At 39.5% G+C, this 20,249-nt stretch overlaps 3 protein-coding genes and 1 long non-coding RNA gene across 4 annotated transcripts; 2 read left to right on the top strand and 2 right to left on the bottom strand.

Moving 5' to 3' along the window:
- The first annotated feature begins 1,407 nt into the window (after nucleotides 1-1,407).
- On the top strand, nucleotides 1,408-3,425 carry LOC133712839 (UPF0481 protein At3g47200-like). The gene is made up of 2 exons (XM_062138960.1): nucleotides 1,408-2,122; nucleotides 2,216-3,425. The coding sequence occupies exons 1-2, from the start codon at nucleotides 1,559-1,561 to the stop codon at nucleotides 3,068-3,070; spliced, it is 1,419 nt and encodes a 472-aa protein (XP_061994944.1). The 5' UTR covers nucleotides 1,408-1,558; the 3' UTR covers nucleotides 3,071-3,425.
- Nucleotides 3,426-4,120: 695 nt separating this feature from the next.
- On the bottom strand, nucleotides 4,121-5,428 carry LOC133708384 (uncharacterized). The gene is made up of 3 exons (XR_009845797.1): nucleotides 4,781-5,428; nucleotides 4,558-4,620; nucleotides 4,121-4,308 (listed from the first exon to the last, which is right to left on the bottom strand). It is a non-coding gene; the product is annotated as an uncharacterized LOC133708384 (long non-coding RNA).
- A 416-nt stretch (nucleotides 5,429-5,844) lies between these two features.
- Nucleotides 5,845-8,267, top strand: LOC133712944 (UPF0481 protein At3g47200-like). Its single transcript, XM_062139055.1, has 2 exons — nucleotides 5,845-6,462; nucleotides 6,560-8,267. Exons 1-2 carry the CDS (start codon nucleotides 5,899-5,901, stop codon nucleotides 7,415-7,417), a joined length of 1,422 nt encoding a protein of 473 aa, XP_061995039.1. The 5' UTR covers nucleotides 5,845-5,898; the 3' UTR covers nucleotides 7,418-8,267.
- A 6,873-nt stretch (nucleotides 8,268-15,140) lies between these two features.
- LOC133710377 (CBL-interacting serine/threonine-protein kinase 1) lies at nucleotides 15,141-19,859 on the bottom strand. The gene is made up of 12 exons (XM_062136434.1): nucleotides 19,351-19,859; nucleotides 18,701-18,763; nucleotides 17,273-17,344; nucleotides 17,088-17,195; nucleotides 16,917-16,997; nucleotides 16,647-16,826; nucleotides 16,322-16,534; nucleotides 16,114-16,227; nucleotides 15,889-16,005; nucleotides 15,668-15,730; nucleotides 15,474-15,548; nucleotides 15,141-15,381 (listed from the first exon to the last, which is right to left on the bottom strand). Exons 1-12 carry the CDS (start codon nucleotides 19,552-19,554, stop codon nucleotides 15,280-15,282), a joined length of 1,392 nt encoding a protein of 463 aa, XP_061992418.1. The 5' UTR covers nucleotides 19,555-19,859; the 3' UTR covers nucleotides 15,141-15,279.
- Between the last annotated feature and the right edge of the window lie 390 nt (nucleotides 19,860-20,249).

Below are 20,249 nucleotides of genomic sequence, written 5' to 3'. Positions count from 1 at the left end.
AAAACGCAGGTTTGGCATCCTAGGAGTCAGGACCAAATAATATGAGAAACATTTTCTGTGGTACTCGTTTCATCGTCTAAATTGAAATGCCCATAACATTGTCAAGCTGATAGTATATGGAGTTTGGCTGACACCCTGAAGATTCAGAAGCCAAAAGAGATATTGAATCGTACCCTAGTAAAAGAGCCTCGTCCCCAATACTTTTTACCTCAAACCTGCTGCATAAGCAAATCACGTCCTGTTTCAATGAGCACCACCTTCAAAACCTTGAAGCTTTGGGTAGTTCCCAGCTGTTTTTTTTTTTTTTTTTGCTTCTGAACGTTCAGACATGCCATAGGTCTCCCGTTGTTGATTCCACAAGATATGAATTACGAGTGCATAAGCCCAGATATGTGAACTCAAACTCTGGTAATGGTGCATATAGGTGTGAAGAAGAGTAGTTGTTATTAAACATCGAATGACCTAATGCTTCCCTCAGCATGACATAGGTAGAGTTCGCTCTTAAAATATGACATCTGAAGGAAAAAAATGTACTGGGATGCCGGTCCAACTTTGTTGTTCCTGATCCTGCTCTTATAGAAATTGGCTACAACAACACAACCACTCCGGTCCAAAGCAGGATCTGCAGACAAGATAATCTTCTCAAGATAATATCTGGTTTTCAAGGAAGGGAGAAGAATGTGAGCAACTGATTTTTGAAAAGGGTTAACAAGAGCGATGGTCCTTCGATGTTGGTCTAGTGTGGCCAACCAACCATGGCTACAGCCAATAAGTAGCCTGTTCGTTTGTTCCATAAGGCACTACTGGTGACACAAGATTGTTGATGTAGACTGATGCTGTACAGTGAACTAGGCAAAATTTTTCCGTTAGTTGAAGTATTATGAACTTGTTTGAAACCTGAAGCCTGAAGGGATCAAGAGCATGGGAAGTACCTTATTAAGCCGCAAGCGCTGTGTAGTATGATAGTCCGGTGCCAAATTATGTTCCCGCCATATGGACAGTAGTAATATGCAATCTGCAATAGTATCTGGGCAACCCTATTTTATAATTTCTGGTATTCAAAGCTATCTGAATAGTTGCTTAAGGGTCACCCTACTGGGGCTACTGTTTGCTTTAAATAGTATTGTATTAGGAATCACTGAAGATTGAGCTTCAAACCAAAATGAAGAATGTTTTGAATATGAAATTCAATTGAATAGAAACTTTGTTTTCAAGAAGGAATCAGCTACGTAATTTGATGATTTAATAATGAAACTTTCCGTGCATGAAGAAAAGAATTATTCAATTTTCAGACTCGTAGTTTGGCCCATGGCTTTAGTTTATTGAACCCCCGGACCACTTTAGCTTTAAGAATGCTAGTAACGACATAGTTTGTATGCTTCTTTAGTTCTTTTGGTGCAATACCATGTGTGCTTGGTTTTGCTTCTAAAGCAAGAATAAAAGATTGTACACACTGAAACTTCAGAATTTCATTCTGATTTTCAGTGAAGTATAAAAAGAACAGATTGAGTTAGTTGTCTCAAGCCAGTAGAATTGTTGAGAAAACCAGAAGATCATAATGGCTGGCACCGGATGGATTATTCAAGTTAATGAAGATCTCAAGAACATGGAAGGTCTTTCAACAGAGAAGCATCACTGGAATAAGGGGTCAATCTACAAATTACCAGCCAGCCTCACAGACATGAACAAGAAGGCCTACAAGCCTCAAATAGTCTCCTTCGGGCCTTACCATTATGATCCTTCAAATCCAATGGAGGAGCACAAGCATCGCGCGCTGCTTCATTTCCTCAAAAGATGTGGAAAGTCTGTTGAGCTGTTTGTAGATGCATTGGCTGAAGTAGAGAATGATTTGAAGGACTCATATACTCTGCTTCATTCTGTGCCGAAAGAAGTTACAGACATATTCCTGCAACTGATGATTTTAGATGGCTGTTTCATGCTAGAAATTTTAAGGACTGCTGCTCATGTACTGGAAGATTATGCTCCTAATGATCCCATCTTCGGCAATCATGGTAGGCTCCATGTCGTGCCATACATCAAGCGTGACATGTTAATGCTTGAGAATCAGTTGCCAATGCTTGTTCTTGAAAAGCTGGTGGCAGTTGAACATGATAAAGCTAAGGTAAAGTATGTCATGAGTCTTGAGTAATTGATTAGTTAGTCTGTCAAAAGTTTTATTGTAAGTTAGCAGTAATGACTACATTATTTTGGACAGGATGAAGGGTTTGTGACCAAGCTCATACTCAAGTTCCTCTGCTCCTGCAATGTTTCTCCAAACATGGGAAAGTGTGTGCATGTATTGGATGTGTACAGGAAGAGTCTGCTTCAGCATGAGCCTGATCACAAATATATTCGCCACAAAATAAGGTCAATGGAGCGTGATGATGAGATTATCTGGTCCGCAACAGAGCTCAACGAAGCAGGAATCAGGTTCAAGAAAAGTGCAACTACAAGCCTCAAAGACATCACATTCGCCCGGGGAGTGCTGAGGCTCCCTGTTGTTCTTGTGGATGACACCACTGAGTCCATGTTTTTAAATCTGATGGCATTTGAGAGATTCCATGTAGGAGCAGGAAATGAGGTGACATCTTATTTACTCTTCATGGACAACATCATAGACAATGCTAGGGATGTCGCCCTCTTACATTCGAAAGGGATCATCCAGAATGCTTTGGGGAGTGACAAAGCAGTGGCTAATCTGTTCAATTCACTCTCTAATGATGTGACACAGGACCCAGATAGCAGCCTTCAAATTGTGCATAAGAGGGTGTATCACTACTGCAGAAAGCCGTGGAATAGGTGGCGCGCCAATCTTATTCACACTTACTTCAGAAATCCATGGGCTGTTATCTCTTTCGTTGCTGGTGTCTTCCTCTTTGTGTTCACTATAGCTCAGACTGGATATTCCATATATCCCTATTACCGTCCACCCAATGATTCTTCTCCTTCCACTGTCATTCTCGTTCCGGCTCCTCCTCCTCCAAATCATTCATCATCCGACTCCACCTCCCCATCAACACTTGTGATTTCTTTCATCCTTGTTACCATGGGATGCATGCTTACCAATTGATGGATTCACACATTCAGTAAATTGTCTGTGGGGTTTCGCGTTGTTTTCTTCAGTGATTTCTTTCCTCTCATTTGTATTGATTTCTTTTTGTTTGTTTGATTCACCGCAATCTTGAGACTTCACCTCCTGTTGGAACAAATTCCTCACCACAACAATGGTTTATACCAGCATTTGAAAGTTGAAACGTGAACTTGTTCATGCAGTCTCTCTACCTAATCCTATATATTAAAATTGCTTAGACTTTTATAGCTATTAAAACGTGAAGAGAATGACATACATCACAAGCTAGCCGGGGGCCGGGGCTAGCGTGAGGGATAATGCATGTGGCACCAAATTAAAGCAATATTCGATATAATCTTATAAATAAAAATCCTTCCTATTTACAGATACCAAAGATACTTTCCTAGACCAACACCTAATTTATGCATGGATGCATGGATGCATTTACCTGAGATAAGAGATATTCTCTTTTCTAGGATACTTCAAGGTTTTGTATGGGAATGCCAACACACCATAAATAGTTCTTGTACCTACATGAAGAATATATAGAAATTTTCTAATTAAATGGAGAACAATTATGTGAGTCTCAAGTACCAGACGGTGCGCTTAGCTAAAGTAGGCAGCGACCATTATAGAAGAAAGCTAGCTTGCAGCTGTTTTCTTTTTGTTTTTCTTAACAACTGAAGCTTGCGGCTGTTAGAACAGCAGCAACAGGAAGCAGATGTAGATAACAATGCTACATCAATTATTTTAAGGTAACAAAGGTCACAAAACTTCATGTAGCAATATAACACTTCTAGCTTGCTATGTCAAGCAAGAGATTGGGACCGTCACCAATCTGAACTACCATAACATTTTAACGTTTTAGAACCTGTTGATTCTGACTCACAATGAATCCTGGCATTGCATATTTGATAATCAGTCCACTTGGGGATGATGGTCAGATCTTTCAGTTTCTAAGCAAGGTAAAAGTCCTTGGGACAGTTTGAGGGGCTGATTCTTTCACAAGAAATCTTCTTGCATTCTGATTGTATTTCAAATTTTATCCAGTCTTACATGGTATATAACACTTAAAAATCTGAACACATGAATTTACACAAATTGTAATACAATGTACATCTCTCCTGGACTTCAATACCTCGCTGGCCAACAATTCTTGGCTAGATGGAACACCTAGATCATTTGATAGTTTTTAACACAATTGCACATACCCAAAAGTTGATGTCGGTGCCTGAAATCTGAGAGGAGAGAGCGAGGGATAAGGTTCTAGCTAGAGAGTAGTAATGGAGTATATATATACCTGTCTATATGCAGAAGGATCTCCATATGATTTTCTTAATTCAACTACGTAAATGCTGGGCTTAACTCAAACATCTGACAATTCCTATGAGATCACCACTAAAGTAACAAATATGTTACTTGAGAAACAAGTAGACACTACAACATGCACAAGTTTCTGTCACTCGGAATTAGTTTAAATGAAATACCTCTGCTGCAACTGAGAGACTACCCAGATTTCTCTGCCCCTTGTTCTCTTGCATCACCTTTAACTGAAATGTTGAACATAAACATAACAATATTTTAGCGGAATATTGCAGCAAAAACAACACAAAATACACAAGTTTGTATATATGATCAACAGATCGTCCAAAAACAGCTATTTCTGGGTTCTGTGTGAAGGGAAGATAGCGTGTTACAAACAATACTTACCCTTCCACTTTTCTTCTGGACACCACATCCCATCTCTGCTACAATTTCTTCAATCCTCTCAAGCAAATCTTTTGCAGAGTGGTTGGAAGTAAATCTGATTTTCCTCTCAGACTACAGAATGCAGATATCAACTAATTCAGTAAACGTACGTTGTTGTTCCTGATCCTGCTCTTCACTTAATTTCATGGAAGCCAACCACTCGCTCTTATAGAACTTGGCTTCAACAACACAACTATTCAGGTCCAAAGCAGGATCTGCAGACAAGACAACCTTCTCGAGATAATATCTGGTTTTCAACGAAGGGAGGAGAATGGGAGCAACTGATTTTTGAAAAGGGTTAACATGAGCGGATGGTCCTTCGATGTTCTTCTAGTGTAGCCAACCAACCATGGCTACAGCCAATAAGTAGCCTGGTGACTCAAGATTGTTGATGTAGGCTCTTCTTTCGGAGATGCTGTACAGTGAACTTGGCAAGATTTTTTCTTTTGGTTGAAGTATTATGAACTTCTTTGAAACCAGAAGGGATCAAGAGCATGGGAAGTACCTTATTAAGCTGCCAGCGCTGTGTAGTGTAATAGTCCGGTGCCAAATTCTATTCCCGTCATATGGACAGTAATAATGTGCAATCTGCAATAGTATCTGGGCAACTCTTTTTTTATAATTTCTGCAGCAGTAAGGGTCACTACTGGGGCTGGTGTTTGCTTTAATAGTATTCATGGGTTAGGAATCAGTGAAGATTGAGCTTCAAACCAAAATGAAAAATGTTATGAATATGTAATTCAATTGAATAGAAAATTTGTTTTTAAGAAGGCAGGAATCAGCTACGTACCTTGATGATTTAATAATGAAACTTACCTTGCATGAAGAAAGGAATTTTCACACTCGTAGTAACCCCCTGACAACTTTACCTTTAAGAATGCTAGTAATGACATAGTTTGTATGCTTATTTTGGGGGAGTAGCATATCTGCTTGGATTTGCTTCTAAAGCAAGAATAAAATATTGTACACACTGAAACAGTGAAACTTCAGAATTTGATTCCGATTTTCAGGGAAGTATAAAAAGAACAAATTTAGTTGTCTCAAGCCAGTAGAATTGTTGAGAAAACCAGAAGAACATAATGGCTGGCACCGGATGGATTATTCAAGTTAATGAAGATCTCAAGAACATGGAAGGTCTTTCAACAGAGAAGCATCACTGGAATAAGGGGTCAATCTACAAATTACCAGCTAGCCTCACAGACATGAACAAGAAGGCCTACAAGCCTCAAACAGTCTCCTTCGGGCCTTACCATTATGATCCTTCAAATCCAATGGAGGAGCACAAGCACCGCGCGCTGCTTCATTTCCTCAAAAGATGTGGAAAGTCTGTTGAGTTGTTTGTAGATGCATTGGCTGAAGTAGAGAATGATTTGAAGGACTCATATACTCTGCTTCATTCTGTGCCGAAAGAAGTCACAGACATATTCCTGCAACTGATGATTTTAGATGGCTGTTTCATGCTGGAAATCCTAAGGACTGCTGCTCATGTACTGGACGATTATGCTCCTAATGATCCCATCTTCGGCAATCATGGTAGGCTCCATGTCGTGCCATACATCAATCGTGACATGTTAATGCTTGAGAATCAGTTGCCAATGCTTGTTCTTGAAAAGCTGGTGGCAGTTGAGCATGATAAAGCTAAGGTAAAGTATGTCAACGATGAGTCTAGAGTAATTGATTAGTTGGTCTGTCGAAATATTTCTTATAATTTAGCAGTAATGGCTACATTATTTTGGACAGGATGAAGGGTTTGTGACCAAGCTCATACTCAAGTTCCTCTGCTCCTGCAATGTTTCTCCAAACATGGGAAAGTGTGTGCATGTATTGGACGTGTACAGGAAAAGTCTGCTTCAGCATGAGCCTGATCACAAATATATTCGCCACAATATAAGGTTAATGGAGCGTGACGATGAGATCATCTGGTCTGCAACGGCGCTCAATGAAGCAGGAATCAGGTTCAAGAAAAGTGCAACTACAAGCCTCAAAGACATCACATTCGCCCGGGGAGTGCTGAGGCTCCCTGTTGTTGTTGTGGATGACACCACCGAGTCCATGTTCTTGAATCTGATGGCATTTGAAAGATTCCATGTAGGAGCAGGAAATGAGGTAACTTCTTATTTAATCTTCATGGACAACATCATAGACAATGCTAGGGATGTCTCCCTCTTACACTCGAAAGGGATCATCCATAATAGTCTGGGGAGTGACAAAGCAGTGGCTAATCTGTTCAATTCACTCTCTAAGGATGTGACACAAGACCCGGATAGCAGCCTTCAAATTGTGCATAAGAGGGTGTATCACTACTGCAGAAAGCCGTGGAATAGGTGGCGCGCCAATCTTATTCACACTTACTTCAGAAATCCATGGGCTGTTATCTCGTTCGTTGCTGCTGTCTTCCTCTTTGTGTTCACTATAGCTCAGACAGGATATTCCATATATCCCTATTACTTTCCACCAAATGATTCTTCTTCTTCCACTGTCATTCTTGTTCCGGCAGCTCCTCCTCCTCCAAACCATTCATCATCCGACTCCACCTGCCCATCAACACTAGTGATTTCTTTCATTCTTGTTTCCATGGTATGCATGCTTACCAATTGATGGATTCAATAAACTGTCTGTGGGGTTTCGCGTTGTTTTGTTCAGTGATTTCCTTCCTCTCATTTGTATTGATTTCTTTTTGTTTGTTTCTTGATTAACCGCAATCTTGAGACTTCACCTCCTGTTGGAATAAATTCATCACCACAACAATGGTTAATACCAGCATTTGAAAGTTGAAACAAGAACTTGTTCATTTATGCAGTCTCTTTTACCATAACTATTCCTATATATACTAAACTTGGTTAATGTTGTAGTATATATGACTCATGTTGTAGTATGTATGAGTCATAGTATAAATGTCTATATCATGTAATAAGTACTTGAGTGTATAGATAGGTACTTGAGTGTATAAACATAGGTACTTGAGTGTATGAAGACTTGTGTGACATGCTTTATACCAAGAGGCAACAAACATGGCAGATTTCATCATTGAATGCCAGTATGTGGAGCTGCAGCCCTCAATCAACAAGAGAAGATTGTTATCATTTTGAGTTTCTCTTAGAGCATTCACACTAGCTTTGTATTTCTATATAAACCCTCCATTGTGAGATGAATAAACACATGAATTCTCTCTGAATCTCTCTCTCTCTCTCTGTCAATTTTGATTGTCCTTAAACACGTTATCAGCACGAAGTTGCTCTAGAATTAGAATCGAAAATTGACAAGAGTAGAGTTCATCATCAATCGAAGTCATTTTTCCACACCTACAAAAAACCTCCAAACCCTAGCTCATATCAAAGCCCTTGATCCAAGAAGCCCAGAACCGGTTTTAGAACCGCCAAAACCGGCCGGAAACCGCCTGAACCGGCTACCGGAAGTTTTGGACCGCTGCCGAGCTGCTGCCGAAGTGCTGCCGAGCGCCTGCGCGCATCTGCCGAGCGCCTGCGCGCACCTGCCGAGGGCCTGCGCAGCAGCTACCGAGCACCTGCCGAGCACCTGCCGAGCCATCTGTCGAGCAAGTTTCCGACACTTCCTCCGGCCACTGTTCCGGCAATCCTCCGGCCACTGCTCCGGCCACTTTTCCGGCCACCCTCCGGCCATTTTCCGGACACTTTTCCGGCGACTTTCCGGACACTTTTCCGGCGACTTTCCGGACACTTTTCCAGCGACTTTCGGACACTTTTAAGTAATTTTCCGACAATACTATTTCGATGTATTTATTAATAAAAGTTCCTGTTTTTGCTTATCAGGAAACTGCGAATTGTGGGGTACATAAAGGCCAATGACTATTTCGAGGTATTTCTTACTAAAAGTTCCTGCCTTTGAGTTTTTCACTTCTTTTACCTCTCTTGCTTTTTCCCGGAAAATTGCAATCAAAAAGCAGAATTGTGGATATTCACGCTAAACGAACTAAGAGCGTTTGTAATCAATGAACTAAGAGTGTTCATAATAATCGGACTAAGAGCGTCCGCAAAACATCAATTTATGGACTAAAAGTGGAATCGTGGGGATTCACGCTATACGAACTAAGAGCGTTCGTAATCAATGTACTAAGAGTGTTCATAATAATCGGACTAAGAGCGTCCGCAAACATCATTGTTTTCATCTAATCCAAATATTCTTGGAAATTGATTTCTTGGTAGCATAGCTCAGAAATCTTATTATCTTAGTTTTCGTGGAAGTTTAAACTCCGAAACTAATATATCTTATCTTCCTATTTTTCAGGATGTCGAATGAACCTAGACTCGACTTTCCAATGCTTGACTCAACAGGCTCGGAATACCATGGCTGGGTAACCGACGTTGAGAACCATCTCACTACGAGAGGGATGTTGCCCATAATACAGGCACCTGACCAGGGCCTTGTGTTCCAACGAACACCCACAAAGCATGCTGCTCAAGTAATTATCTTGATGTGACGCTATATGGATCAATTGAAGCATTGGTTCAAGCAATGCCATGCAAGTACTCAATTAGCTGCGAGCTACAAAGAGTATAGGCAATTCAGGGAGCAAGAATCCAACCTTGCCGAAGATGAAGATGGTGAAGATGTCAATCTCACCATAGAGGACTTCAAAGCTGAACAAGTGCACGGGGATGCCGCAGACTTTGATTAGAATAGTCCTTTTCTATTTTCCAATAAACGGCAAATGTGCCTTAGTCAATAAATGACAATTGTATTCAATCTTTCTCATGTGGCGCATCAAATGAAGTATGATGTCTAGGAAAGTAATTGAGATCGGGGTACTTAAGCGAGCCTCGCTCCACCAACATCTCTCTCTACTTTCCTGGTCATATTTCATTAGAGTTACCAAACGGATTGATTGACTACGATTTGTCTTATTTTGATTTTACTTTTGGAATAGACTTTGGAAAACTTTGATGTAATCATTGGCTATTAATAAAGTGTCGCATTATTATTCAATGTCATGGACATGTGTTAATTTCCGAACTTTAAAGATATAAGAGCCAATGTTTTTCATGTGAAAACACATTGTAAGAATGGACAAGAGTTCCTTTGCATCGCCTCTAATGACTACGGACATAAACGAGTATTAGAGAAACTTATGTGTCGCTCTAGTGGGTTGCATGCAACCACTATTCGAGTCATTGAATCAAACCATGTCATAAGAGATGACTTATAGGATTCTGACACATATAAGCTTTGGAAAGACCGTTTGGGATATCCAGGTCGTGATATGATGTTCCGTATATTAAAGACTTCACGGACATCCATTCCTCAAAACGAAAAGAAGTATGAACCAAAGATTGGTCCAAAAAGTTACTTCGTTTTGCAAAGCTTGCTCTTTAGCAAAGATAGGATCGAGACCATCCTATGCAAAGGACACTAAAAATAATATACCATTCTTGCAAAGAATCCTTGCAAAGAATCCAAGGTGATATTTGTGGACCTATTCAACCAACCTGCGGATGATTAAATATCTCATGATGTTGGTTGACACGCAAACACACTAATCACGTGTTGTGCCATTGTCCATCTATAAAAGCTACGTATGCTATACTCCTAGCACAAATCATATGACAATGGGCTCACCCCCCAGATTCATCCTTCAGTCAAATAGATTTGACTATGCTAGAAAGTTTACATCGAAGACTTTCGATGGTTATTGCAAAGGGACTGATGTTAGACATCACATTCCCATATACACTCCCAAAAGGTCTCGCAGACATAACTACGATGGTAGTTCAGATATTGGTGATGCACACCAATCTTCTTATATCCGCTTGGGGAGATGCAATATCGCATACAACTATGCTAATTTCTCTACGACCTACCGCCACTCAATGTATATCCGCGTTACAGCTAGTGACTGGGTACAAATATTTTGTACTTACGCACATTCGAGTGAGCCATTTATGTGCCAATTGCGCTGCAAACAGCGCCTATGGTAGGTCCTTACCAATAAGTGAGCAACTTAGTTGGATTTGAGACTCCAACAATCGTTCGCCACTTAATGCCCTTGCAAGGCGATCTCCTTTCCGTTTGATTTACAGATGTCACTTTGATGAGACAGTCTTCCCATCGTTAGGGGGAGATAAGAACTCGAATGTTCAGCAGGAACGACAGGAATTGTCGTGGTCTGTCCCCACTATGTCTCATCTCGATCCCTATTCGAATGTTCAGCAGGAACGACAGGAATTGTCGTGGTCTGTCCCCACTATGTCTCATCTCGATCCCTATTAAAAGTGACGAGATCACACATTTGCTGCAAAAATGCCTGCAAGGAAGGATGTCCCTACAAATAGGACGTAGCGCCACCCTACACAGAGGTAGGCAAGGCGCCAACGCCATAGAAAGTGGCACTCTGGCGTTATAGGCCAAGGCCCCAGCTAAGATGCATGGGAAGCCTGTGGATTCGAAGGATACTTTGGCACAATCCTTGGATCATCGACACTCAACATCCGTCTTATGAGTATCTTCCGGATTATGGTTATCGTTGGGGGACGCCTCAACGTCAGAACCTATTTCTGAGAATATAGAGCTCTATGAAAATGACACTAGTGTACATAAGACGTGGAATAGAAACTCCATCATAATTGATGATGTATTTGCGCATTTTGATGCACATGAGTTTGTTGAGATCGATGATATCGAACCACGCTCCGTTGAAGCATGAATACCAACGTAGAGAAATTTGGCCTAAATGGAAAGATGCGATCCAGGTTAAGTAAGATTCTCTAAACGAAGAGGAAGGTCGTTGAGCCAGTGATGCCAACACCTTCTTACATAAAACCTATTGACTAATGGGTCTTCGTTAGAAAGAGTGTTGAGAAAAAGAGATGACAATCTCACCTTATGGCGCAAGGCTTCTCACAAAACGCCCTGGAATTGACTACGATGAGACATATTCTCTCGTAATGGATGTCATTGCACTCCACTACCCTGTCAGTTTGGTAGTTTCCAAATAACTGAACATGCAGCTTATAAATGTGGTCACTACGTATCTCTATGGGGATCTAGATACGGAATATACATGAAAGTTCATAAGTGAAACTTTAGTTACCCAAATCAAGTGGCTCTAGACCACGGAGCGCGTTTGCAATAGAGTTGAAACGCTCACTAAAAGTGACTACTTGATTGGGAAGGGATATGCCCACGCGTTTCCATAACAAGTTTCGGATTCTATCGCGGTTTTCATGTTGGACATGATCTTCATTAGAAGCCCTTAAAGAGTTAAGGGAAACCGCTGAACACTTGAAATCCGAGTTTGAGATGAAGGATTTTTGGGAACACGATTATGCCTCAGTTTGGAACTTGAGCACCGTGTTGATAGATGCTTAGGCATTTTGACAAAGGTCAAGCCTTCAAGCACCCCATTATCGTTCGTAGTCTTGATCCTAAAAAGGATCATCTTCGTCTGAAGGATGATCAGACGAAGATGTGCAAGAGGCAGAAGTGCGAATAGGCGCATTATTGTAATTAGCTCAATGCACAAGACTGGACATCTCGTTTTGACATAAACTTGTTAGCTAAAAGGTATAGCTCTGCGCCAACGCGACGCCATTGGATTGGTGTAAAAGATATCTTTCGATACTTGAGATGTACGATCGATATGGGCTTATTCTATCCCTACAATAGATGATGGAATCAGACCCATCACACACCAGAGACGCCGCCAAACGCTGGCCCGCGTTTTCTATTCCTACCCCAAAATGACATAAGTGTTTTTGGAAGGTTTTGCTGATATTGGGTATCTGTTGACCCATACAAAGGCCTTCCCAGACTGGTAAAGTGTTCACCATGGGTAAGACCGCGATATCTTGAAGGTTTACAGAATAGACCTTAGTCGCTATATCTTCGAACAATGCAGAGATTATTGCTCTTCACGAAGTAGTTCGTGAATGTATATGGACTGGATCCATAGTTACGCATGTTCGAACAGTTGTAGTTTGAAGTCTACCACAGATGAGCCTACAAGCATTTAAGATAATGCTGCTTATTTTGAAACAAATGAAGCAAGGCTGCATCAAAAGCGACAACATCAAGCATAAAATCAGCAATAAAAGACTCTCCTCAAAGATCAATCAGAGGGGGAGATGTCTACATATATGGTCTCGAAACGTGAAGAGTGTGTTGTGCTCTTTTTCCCTTTCGACCGAGGTTATTTTTATCCCACATGGTTTTCATTACTCGGCAAAGGTTTTTAATGAGGCAACGAGAGAAGCACCACGTTTGGGAGACACAAAGGAGATGTTGAAATCAGGGGGAGTATCCAGAAGCATACCCACTTGACCATCGTGTACTCTTTTTGTCCTTCGTCCAGGGTTATTTTGTCCCACTGGGTTTTGTTACCTGGCAAGGTTTTAACGAGGCACATCTTTAGCATGGTCGCCCCATTTATACTACATCCTGAAGATGTTTTGATTCAACATATATGCATTTGCTCATCTTTTCCCTTTGACCACGGGTTTTTTCCCACTGGGTTTACCGGGCAAAGTTTTGGTGTAGCAACTCTAAAATGCATCCCTCTCGTAGACATATTACCTACTTATGATGCTGATAAGAAGACTCCACTTATCTCCGAAGCTGTGATATTACTACTCCACACTCAACGCGCGTTGTGCTCTTTTTCTCCTTCGACCAAGGTTGTTTTTTCCCACAGGGTTTTATTACTTGGCAAGGTTTTTAACGAGGCAACTTCGAAGCGCACGCATAGACAATACTATTAACATGAAATATCCAAGGGGGAGTGTTGTAGTATATATGACTCATGTTGTAGTATGTATGAGTCATAGTATAAATGTCTATATCATGTAATAAGTACTTGAGTGTATAGATAGGTACTTGAGTGTATAAACATAGGTACTTGAGTGTATGAAGACTTGTGTGACATGCTTTATACCAAGAGGCAACAAACATGGCAGATTTCATCATTGAATGCCAGTATGTGGAGCTGCAGCCCTCAATCAACAAGAGAAGATTGTTATCATTTTGAGTTTCTCTTAGAGCATTCACACTAGCTTTGTATTTCTATATAAACCCTCCATTGTGAGATGAATAAACACATGAATTCTCTCTGAATCTCTCTCTCTCTGTCAATTTTGATTGTCCTTAAACAGTTAAACTTTTATACCTATTAAAGCGTGAAGAGAATGACATACATCACAAGCTAGCTGGGGCTAGTCTGTATCCAGACATATTCATCAGTGAGGGATGATGCATCTGACACTAAAGCAATATTCTAATCGTATAAATAATAAATATATCTTGAAATCCTTCCTAATTACAGACAAGCAATTTCAAATCTCTCCATGTTTTTTTTTTTCCCATGCAAGCCTGATTAGTAAAACGTTAGGCCTATACCACTGTATGTACGGAAGCTCCAATACATACATGGAAGAGAGTGATAGGGAGAGAGACTTTGATGCCGCCTCTACAAAAAGACCAAACTCCAAATTGTCTCTTCGTCTCCAAATGCAACAAAACTAGTCCAACTCTTAAACTTGTATAACCCAAGCAACTAGCCTCCGTCAGTTCATTTTCCAATTCCAATTAAGGTGAGCTGCAAGAGGTGATGTAGATTATCAGATTGCAATACACTACTAGATAACTGACACACAAGATGTAGAAAAAGGAACTTACAATGTTATTCCGAGGCTTGCCCCAATAGAATCCATGGAGAATTACTGGCAAGAGATTGCAAGCTACAAGAACAAAAATTGCAAATGCTTGCTTTCCCATCCACAATAGCCTATTTATAGGGTTTAGAAAACATGTGGCAAAAGAAAACCAAAGCAAACATAATCTATCCTAAATATGGGAAATGAAGAATATATAGAAATTCTCTAATTAAATGGAGAAAAATTATGTGATGGCCGGACCTCTCACAGGGGAATAGAATTAAGCGACTCTCAAGTACCAGATGGTGCGCTTAGCTAAAGTAGGCAGCGGCCATTATAGAAGAAAGATTGGCAGCTGTTTTCTTTTAGTTTTTCATTTTAACAATTGAAGCTTGCAGCTGGTTAGAACAGCAGCAACAGGAAGCAGCTGTAGATAACAATGCTACATAAATTTTATTAAGATAGCAAAGGTTGCAAAACTTGATGTAGCAGTCATATTACACTTCTAGCTTGCCATGTCGAGCAAGAGTTTGAGACCATGAAATCTGAACTACCCCATCAACATAACATTTTAACGTTTTAGAACCTGTTGATTCTGACTCAACGATGAATCTTGGCATTGTAATCAGTCCACTTGGGGATGATGGTCAGATCTTTCAGTTTCTAAGCCAGGTAAAAGTCCTTGGGACAGTTTGAGGGGCTGATTCTTTCACAAGAAAATCTTCTTGCATTCTGAATGTATTTCAAATTATATCCAGTCTTATATGGTAACACTTAAATTTGAACAAATGAATTTACACAAATTGTAATACTATGTACATCTCTCCTGAGGTTTATATGCTATGCCGTTTGACTCTGCAAAGAACTGGACTTCAATACCTCGCTGGCCAACAATTCTTGGCTAGATGGAACACCTAAATCATTTGATAGCTTTTTACACAACTGCACATACCCAAAAGTTGATGTCAGTGCCTGAAATCTGAGGAGAGAAAGCGAGAAATAAGGTTATAGAGTAGGAATAATGGAGTATATACCTGTCTATATGCAGAAGGATCTCCGTATGATTTTCTTAATTCAACTACGTATAATGTGGGGCTTAACTCAAACACCTGATGCAATCACAGAGACAACTATGAGTCACCACTAAAGTAACAAATCTGTTACTTGAGAAACAAGTAAACATTACAACACAAGTTTCTGTCACTCGGAATTAGTTTAAATGAAATACCTCTGCTGCAACTGAGAGACTACCCAGATTTCTCTGCCCCTTGTTCTCTTGCATCACCTTTAACTGAAATGTTGAACATAAACATAACAATATTTTAGCTGAATATTGCAGCAAAAACAACACAAAATACACCAGTTTGTATATATCAACATATCGTCCAAAAACAGCTATTTCTGGGTTCTGTGTGAAGGGAAGATAGCATGTTACAAAACAATACTTACCCTTCCATTTTTCTTCTGGACACCATATCCCATCTCTGTTACAATTTCTTCAATCCTCTCAAGCAAATCTTTTGCAGAGTGGTTGGAAGTAAATCTGATCTTCCTCTCAGACACATCCTAAATTAATCAGACAGAATGCAGATATCAACTTCGGTAAATATTCAAGGCCTATTAATACAAAGAAATCACTTTAGAAATGTACTGTGAGATTAGCTTTACACTTACCTCTTTCTCAAAGAAGCCAGAGAGGTCTAGACATGAGGACATTCCAATCAACTGAAAGGCATTGATAAGGGTGGGTGAGTGCTGCAAATCTGGACTCTTCTCCCCTTCAGATGGCTGATACAGAAACAAACAATTGTCTCAGCTATAGCAGATAACAAAACTAATATGCACAAAGAGTGGGCACTGAGCATAAAATGCTAGTTCATACCGCTTCATTTATTGACAAATCTTTGGTATCAACATTTATATCTTCCTCTTCTTCGTCGGGTTTTGCAGGAAAGTAATCCTGCTTGAACCATTCATCTGACTTGATGTCTGTCATGTTTATTCTAGTGAGAGGATTGGGATCGAGAACCCTTCTTATCAAGTTTTGAGCACCAGGTGATAACCATTTGGGTATCTGAACATCCCCCTTCAATATCTGAAATCCATCCAAAAACGTTAACTTCACTTTGACGTATATCAAATAATACAAGATTTTTTGTTACAAGGCAATATAACTGAAGGAAAGACCAAAGAGAATTTGCCAATACCTTTTGATAGAGAACTGCAAGATTCCTATCATCGAACGGGAGATACCCCGTTAGAATGACATATAAGATGACACCACATGACCATATATCAGAGGCGCCACCATCATACCCTCTATTAGCGAGGATCTCAGGAGCAACGTAATTTGGGCTTCCACAGGTTGTATGCAGCAACCCATCTTCCTGTTATTTCAGGCAGAATGAAAGGGTTAAGTTACAGGACTCGAAAATGTTTCACTTAAATGCTTGGATTGGAAGGGAAGAGTAATGTACCCTAAAATGCTGGGGCAAAGCACTAAGGCCAAAGTCAGATATCTTTATGTTTCCTTTGGAATCAACAAGAATATTCTCCAGCTGCCATCAAAACATACAATATTAGATGTGAGCAAATTAGAAACCTAGATGACATTGAATGTCATGCAGAAAGTAGAAAGTAGAAAGTACCTTAAGGTCCCGATGGAAAACGCCTTGGTTGTGGCAGTAGCTCACACCATCAATTAACTGTTGGAAAAGCTTTCTACCTTCAGATTCTGTAACTCTTCCCTTTTGTGCCTGTTAACATAAAAAACTTATTAGCATAATCAACTTCCTGCCTCTGAATATAAAATATCAAAGTAAGAGCTCCTTACAATTTTGTCAAACAATTCCCCGCCAGTAACATATTCTAGGACCATGTAAATCTTGGTTTTGCTTGCCACAACCTGCATCGTTTCCATGGTAAGTACAATCAGCAGAATTAGTAGAAGCATTGTTGGCCACGGCTTTGATGTTTAAAAACTAGTTTAAAGCATTCTATCGAAATCAAAGGTAGAAATAGAATCTATTCAACATGTAAAATTATGTTAATGGTTGGAATACTTCTTGTGCTTTCTCAATTATATATACAACCAAGCTTTTGGACAAACTATTGGAGCTAAGTTTCAACTGCATAGACTGGTTTAAGTGATTAATCCCATGCAAATTTGAATGGCATCGGTCGACCAATGGGAAAACATTCAAAAGGAATAATGTTTAAATACAATTACTTGAAACAAGTGGATATCTGTTCCACCTTGCAAAGGGCAAAGCAATTGCCACTTAATAAAAAAGACCAGTTCTACTTTTCTAAAAATCCAGTCATCCATAAAATCACAGCATCATTCTAGTATTTATTTTCTGTTAAGAACTTTTTTGTAATATTTCCTTTCATATTAGTCCTAGAAAGACATATCCAAGAACTAATATATATTGCTGTTAATATATCCTTCGCTAAATTTAGTTTAAACTCTTTGCCAAAAAAAAAAAAAAAAAAAAAAATATTTAGTTTAAACTATACACTGAAAACAACATATCATATATGCAAGTTGAGGCAATCATGCTTGGATTTTAATGTCAGGGAAGGTACTGGTGGACATAACCATAGCGTTGATGATCTTATCCAACAGAATGGGGGCAGAGGTTTCTTTCAAGGACCCATTATGACACGTGGTTCACTTGGTCTGGTTGATTGAAACAGGGCCCCAAGAAAATAATTCAGTGGCCCAGCTCGTCACTATAATTTAATATTTATAACCAAGAACCAAAAAAACGAATCTGCTGAGGGTAGTTACACATGGATATCGAGCTGAGATCTATGGCCAGTTCAGAGCAGTCATCTGATTGGCGGTGAAGCTTGTATTAGGTGGAGTATCATAAGAATGGAGATCAGTAATTGGTAAAGTAGCTGATATAGTGATATGACTAAAACCTATTTAAGAAGCTAATTGACTATAATTACGGTACCCCACTCATGCCTACCAAAGATTATGTCAAAACGTAACTGTATCGATTAGTGGTGAAAACTCGGCATGTGCTTCACAGATAAAGAACAATAATGCTCAACAGGAAACCCCTGATTGGCGTTGATGCTGTTTATAGACCCCATTAATTAAGAAATTGGGATCATTATCGTATGAGAAATTAGTGGATAAACACAAAGATTATGCTGATGATGATTGAGGATGATGAATCAGAAAATAATGGACATAAAACAAGACGTGTTGGGACAGATCAAGTACAGCATATACACAGCATAATACCTCGTGTAATCGGACGACGTTTGGATGTTTTAGAAGCTTCAAAGTGCCAATCTCCCTCTTTATCTGCAATACAGAATATTGTTAATGTTGAACCAATAATCACACAAAAACAGGAACCGAAATTGAAGTTGGATCATGTTAAACCGTACAAAATGAATGCCAATTCTCAGTTTCTTGTTACAGAAAATGTCCGATTTTGTGTTGCAATTAATAAACGCCATGAATGCTAAATGCCAGTTTTTTTTTTTTTTTTGACCAGAGCCAAATGCCAGTTTCAGTTTCTTATTTGTTTATACATCAACTCATATGCAGCCAAATGGTATTTAAAAAAAAAAAACACAGCTTGCACTTGCAACCAAAACCATTTAGAACATCAAAACAAATAAGCACCACCCAGAAAACGCATCAAGGCATTGACACAAGACCAAAACTTTCCAGCTCTAAAAAACAAAGAAAGATTAAAACTTTCGAACCAAAAGATCAAGATGAAAACAAAAGAGTAAGAAACTTAACCAAAAAAAAACCCCATTAGTGAAAGATTGAAGCTTTTTGCATTCTTCAACACTACCCAGAAACCCCATCAATGAAAGATTTGAAACTTTTCAAAGAAAAAGATCAAAACTTTGAGCAAATAGATTGAAAAAAAAAACCTGGTCGGCGATGTTGTGGTCGTTAATTCTCTTCTTCTCTAGAATCTTAACGGCAAATGGTTGGCCGGTGACGACGTCCTTAGCAAACTTGACTTTGCCAAAATTGCCCTCGCCGAGAGTCTTTCCCAACTCGTATTTTCCCAGTCGCATTCCCTTTTCACTGTAATCACTGCTCTTCTCTTCCCTTTTCTTTATCATCACCATGAAATTCAAAACCCACCTCCAAATTTCCAAAGCTCTCTACTTTTGGTGTCTATGAAGGCCTTGAGATAGTACGAGGACTAAGATTTATATGAGTCCTATGTCTTATATAAGGGAGTAATATATGTGATTATGTACCTCGTGACTGGTCTTAGATTGAATGGGTTGAACCGGGAGAAGGGATCAAAAAAATTTAAACGAAAATCCAAAAGTCCAAGTCCAGATGGGCAGAGAAGGGAGACGTGTCTGGGGCTTTATCTCAGCGTTGCTTCTCAATATGAAATTGGATCTGATTATTATAATTTATAACCGATTCAATGCCACTTATATAAACACAGCTGGAGCATATATATGCATGTTTAGGAAATTGGATTAAATGGATTGGTTGAACAATAGACACGTTAAACGTGCGTGGAGAGAAACTGAAATAAAAAGTTGCTAGAAGCCTCCTTGAAGTGTAACTGAGCATTTCTTTTTACCGTGATTATCCTTATCGTTGAAATTTTTTTTTGAAGATTTACGATAAATTGTTTATTTTTTTTTTTTACTTTTTTGTGTGTGTGTGTTGAAGTTTGGCCATTGTAGCATTTTAATCTTCCCACCTTTTGAACCTTATAATTTTTTTTTTTTGACGAAAGGAGGTCAGCCCATTATATAGATTCAGCAAGCAGTACAAAAACGAAACACCCCTAAGGGGT

This window comes from Rosa rugosa, chromosome 5 (genome assembly GCF_958449725.1).
Source record: "Rosa rugosa chromosome 5, drRosRugo1.1, whole genome shotgun sequence".
Classification (NCBI taxonomy): domain Eukaryota; kingdom Viridiplantae; phylum Streptophyta; class Magnoliopsida; order Rosales; family Rosaceae; genus Rosa; species Rosa rugosa.
This window is presented reverse-complemented; position numbering and strand designations above follow the sequence as displayed.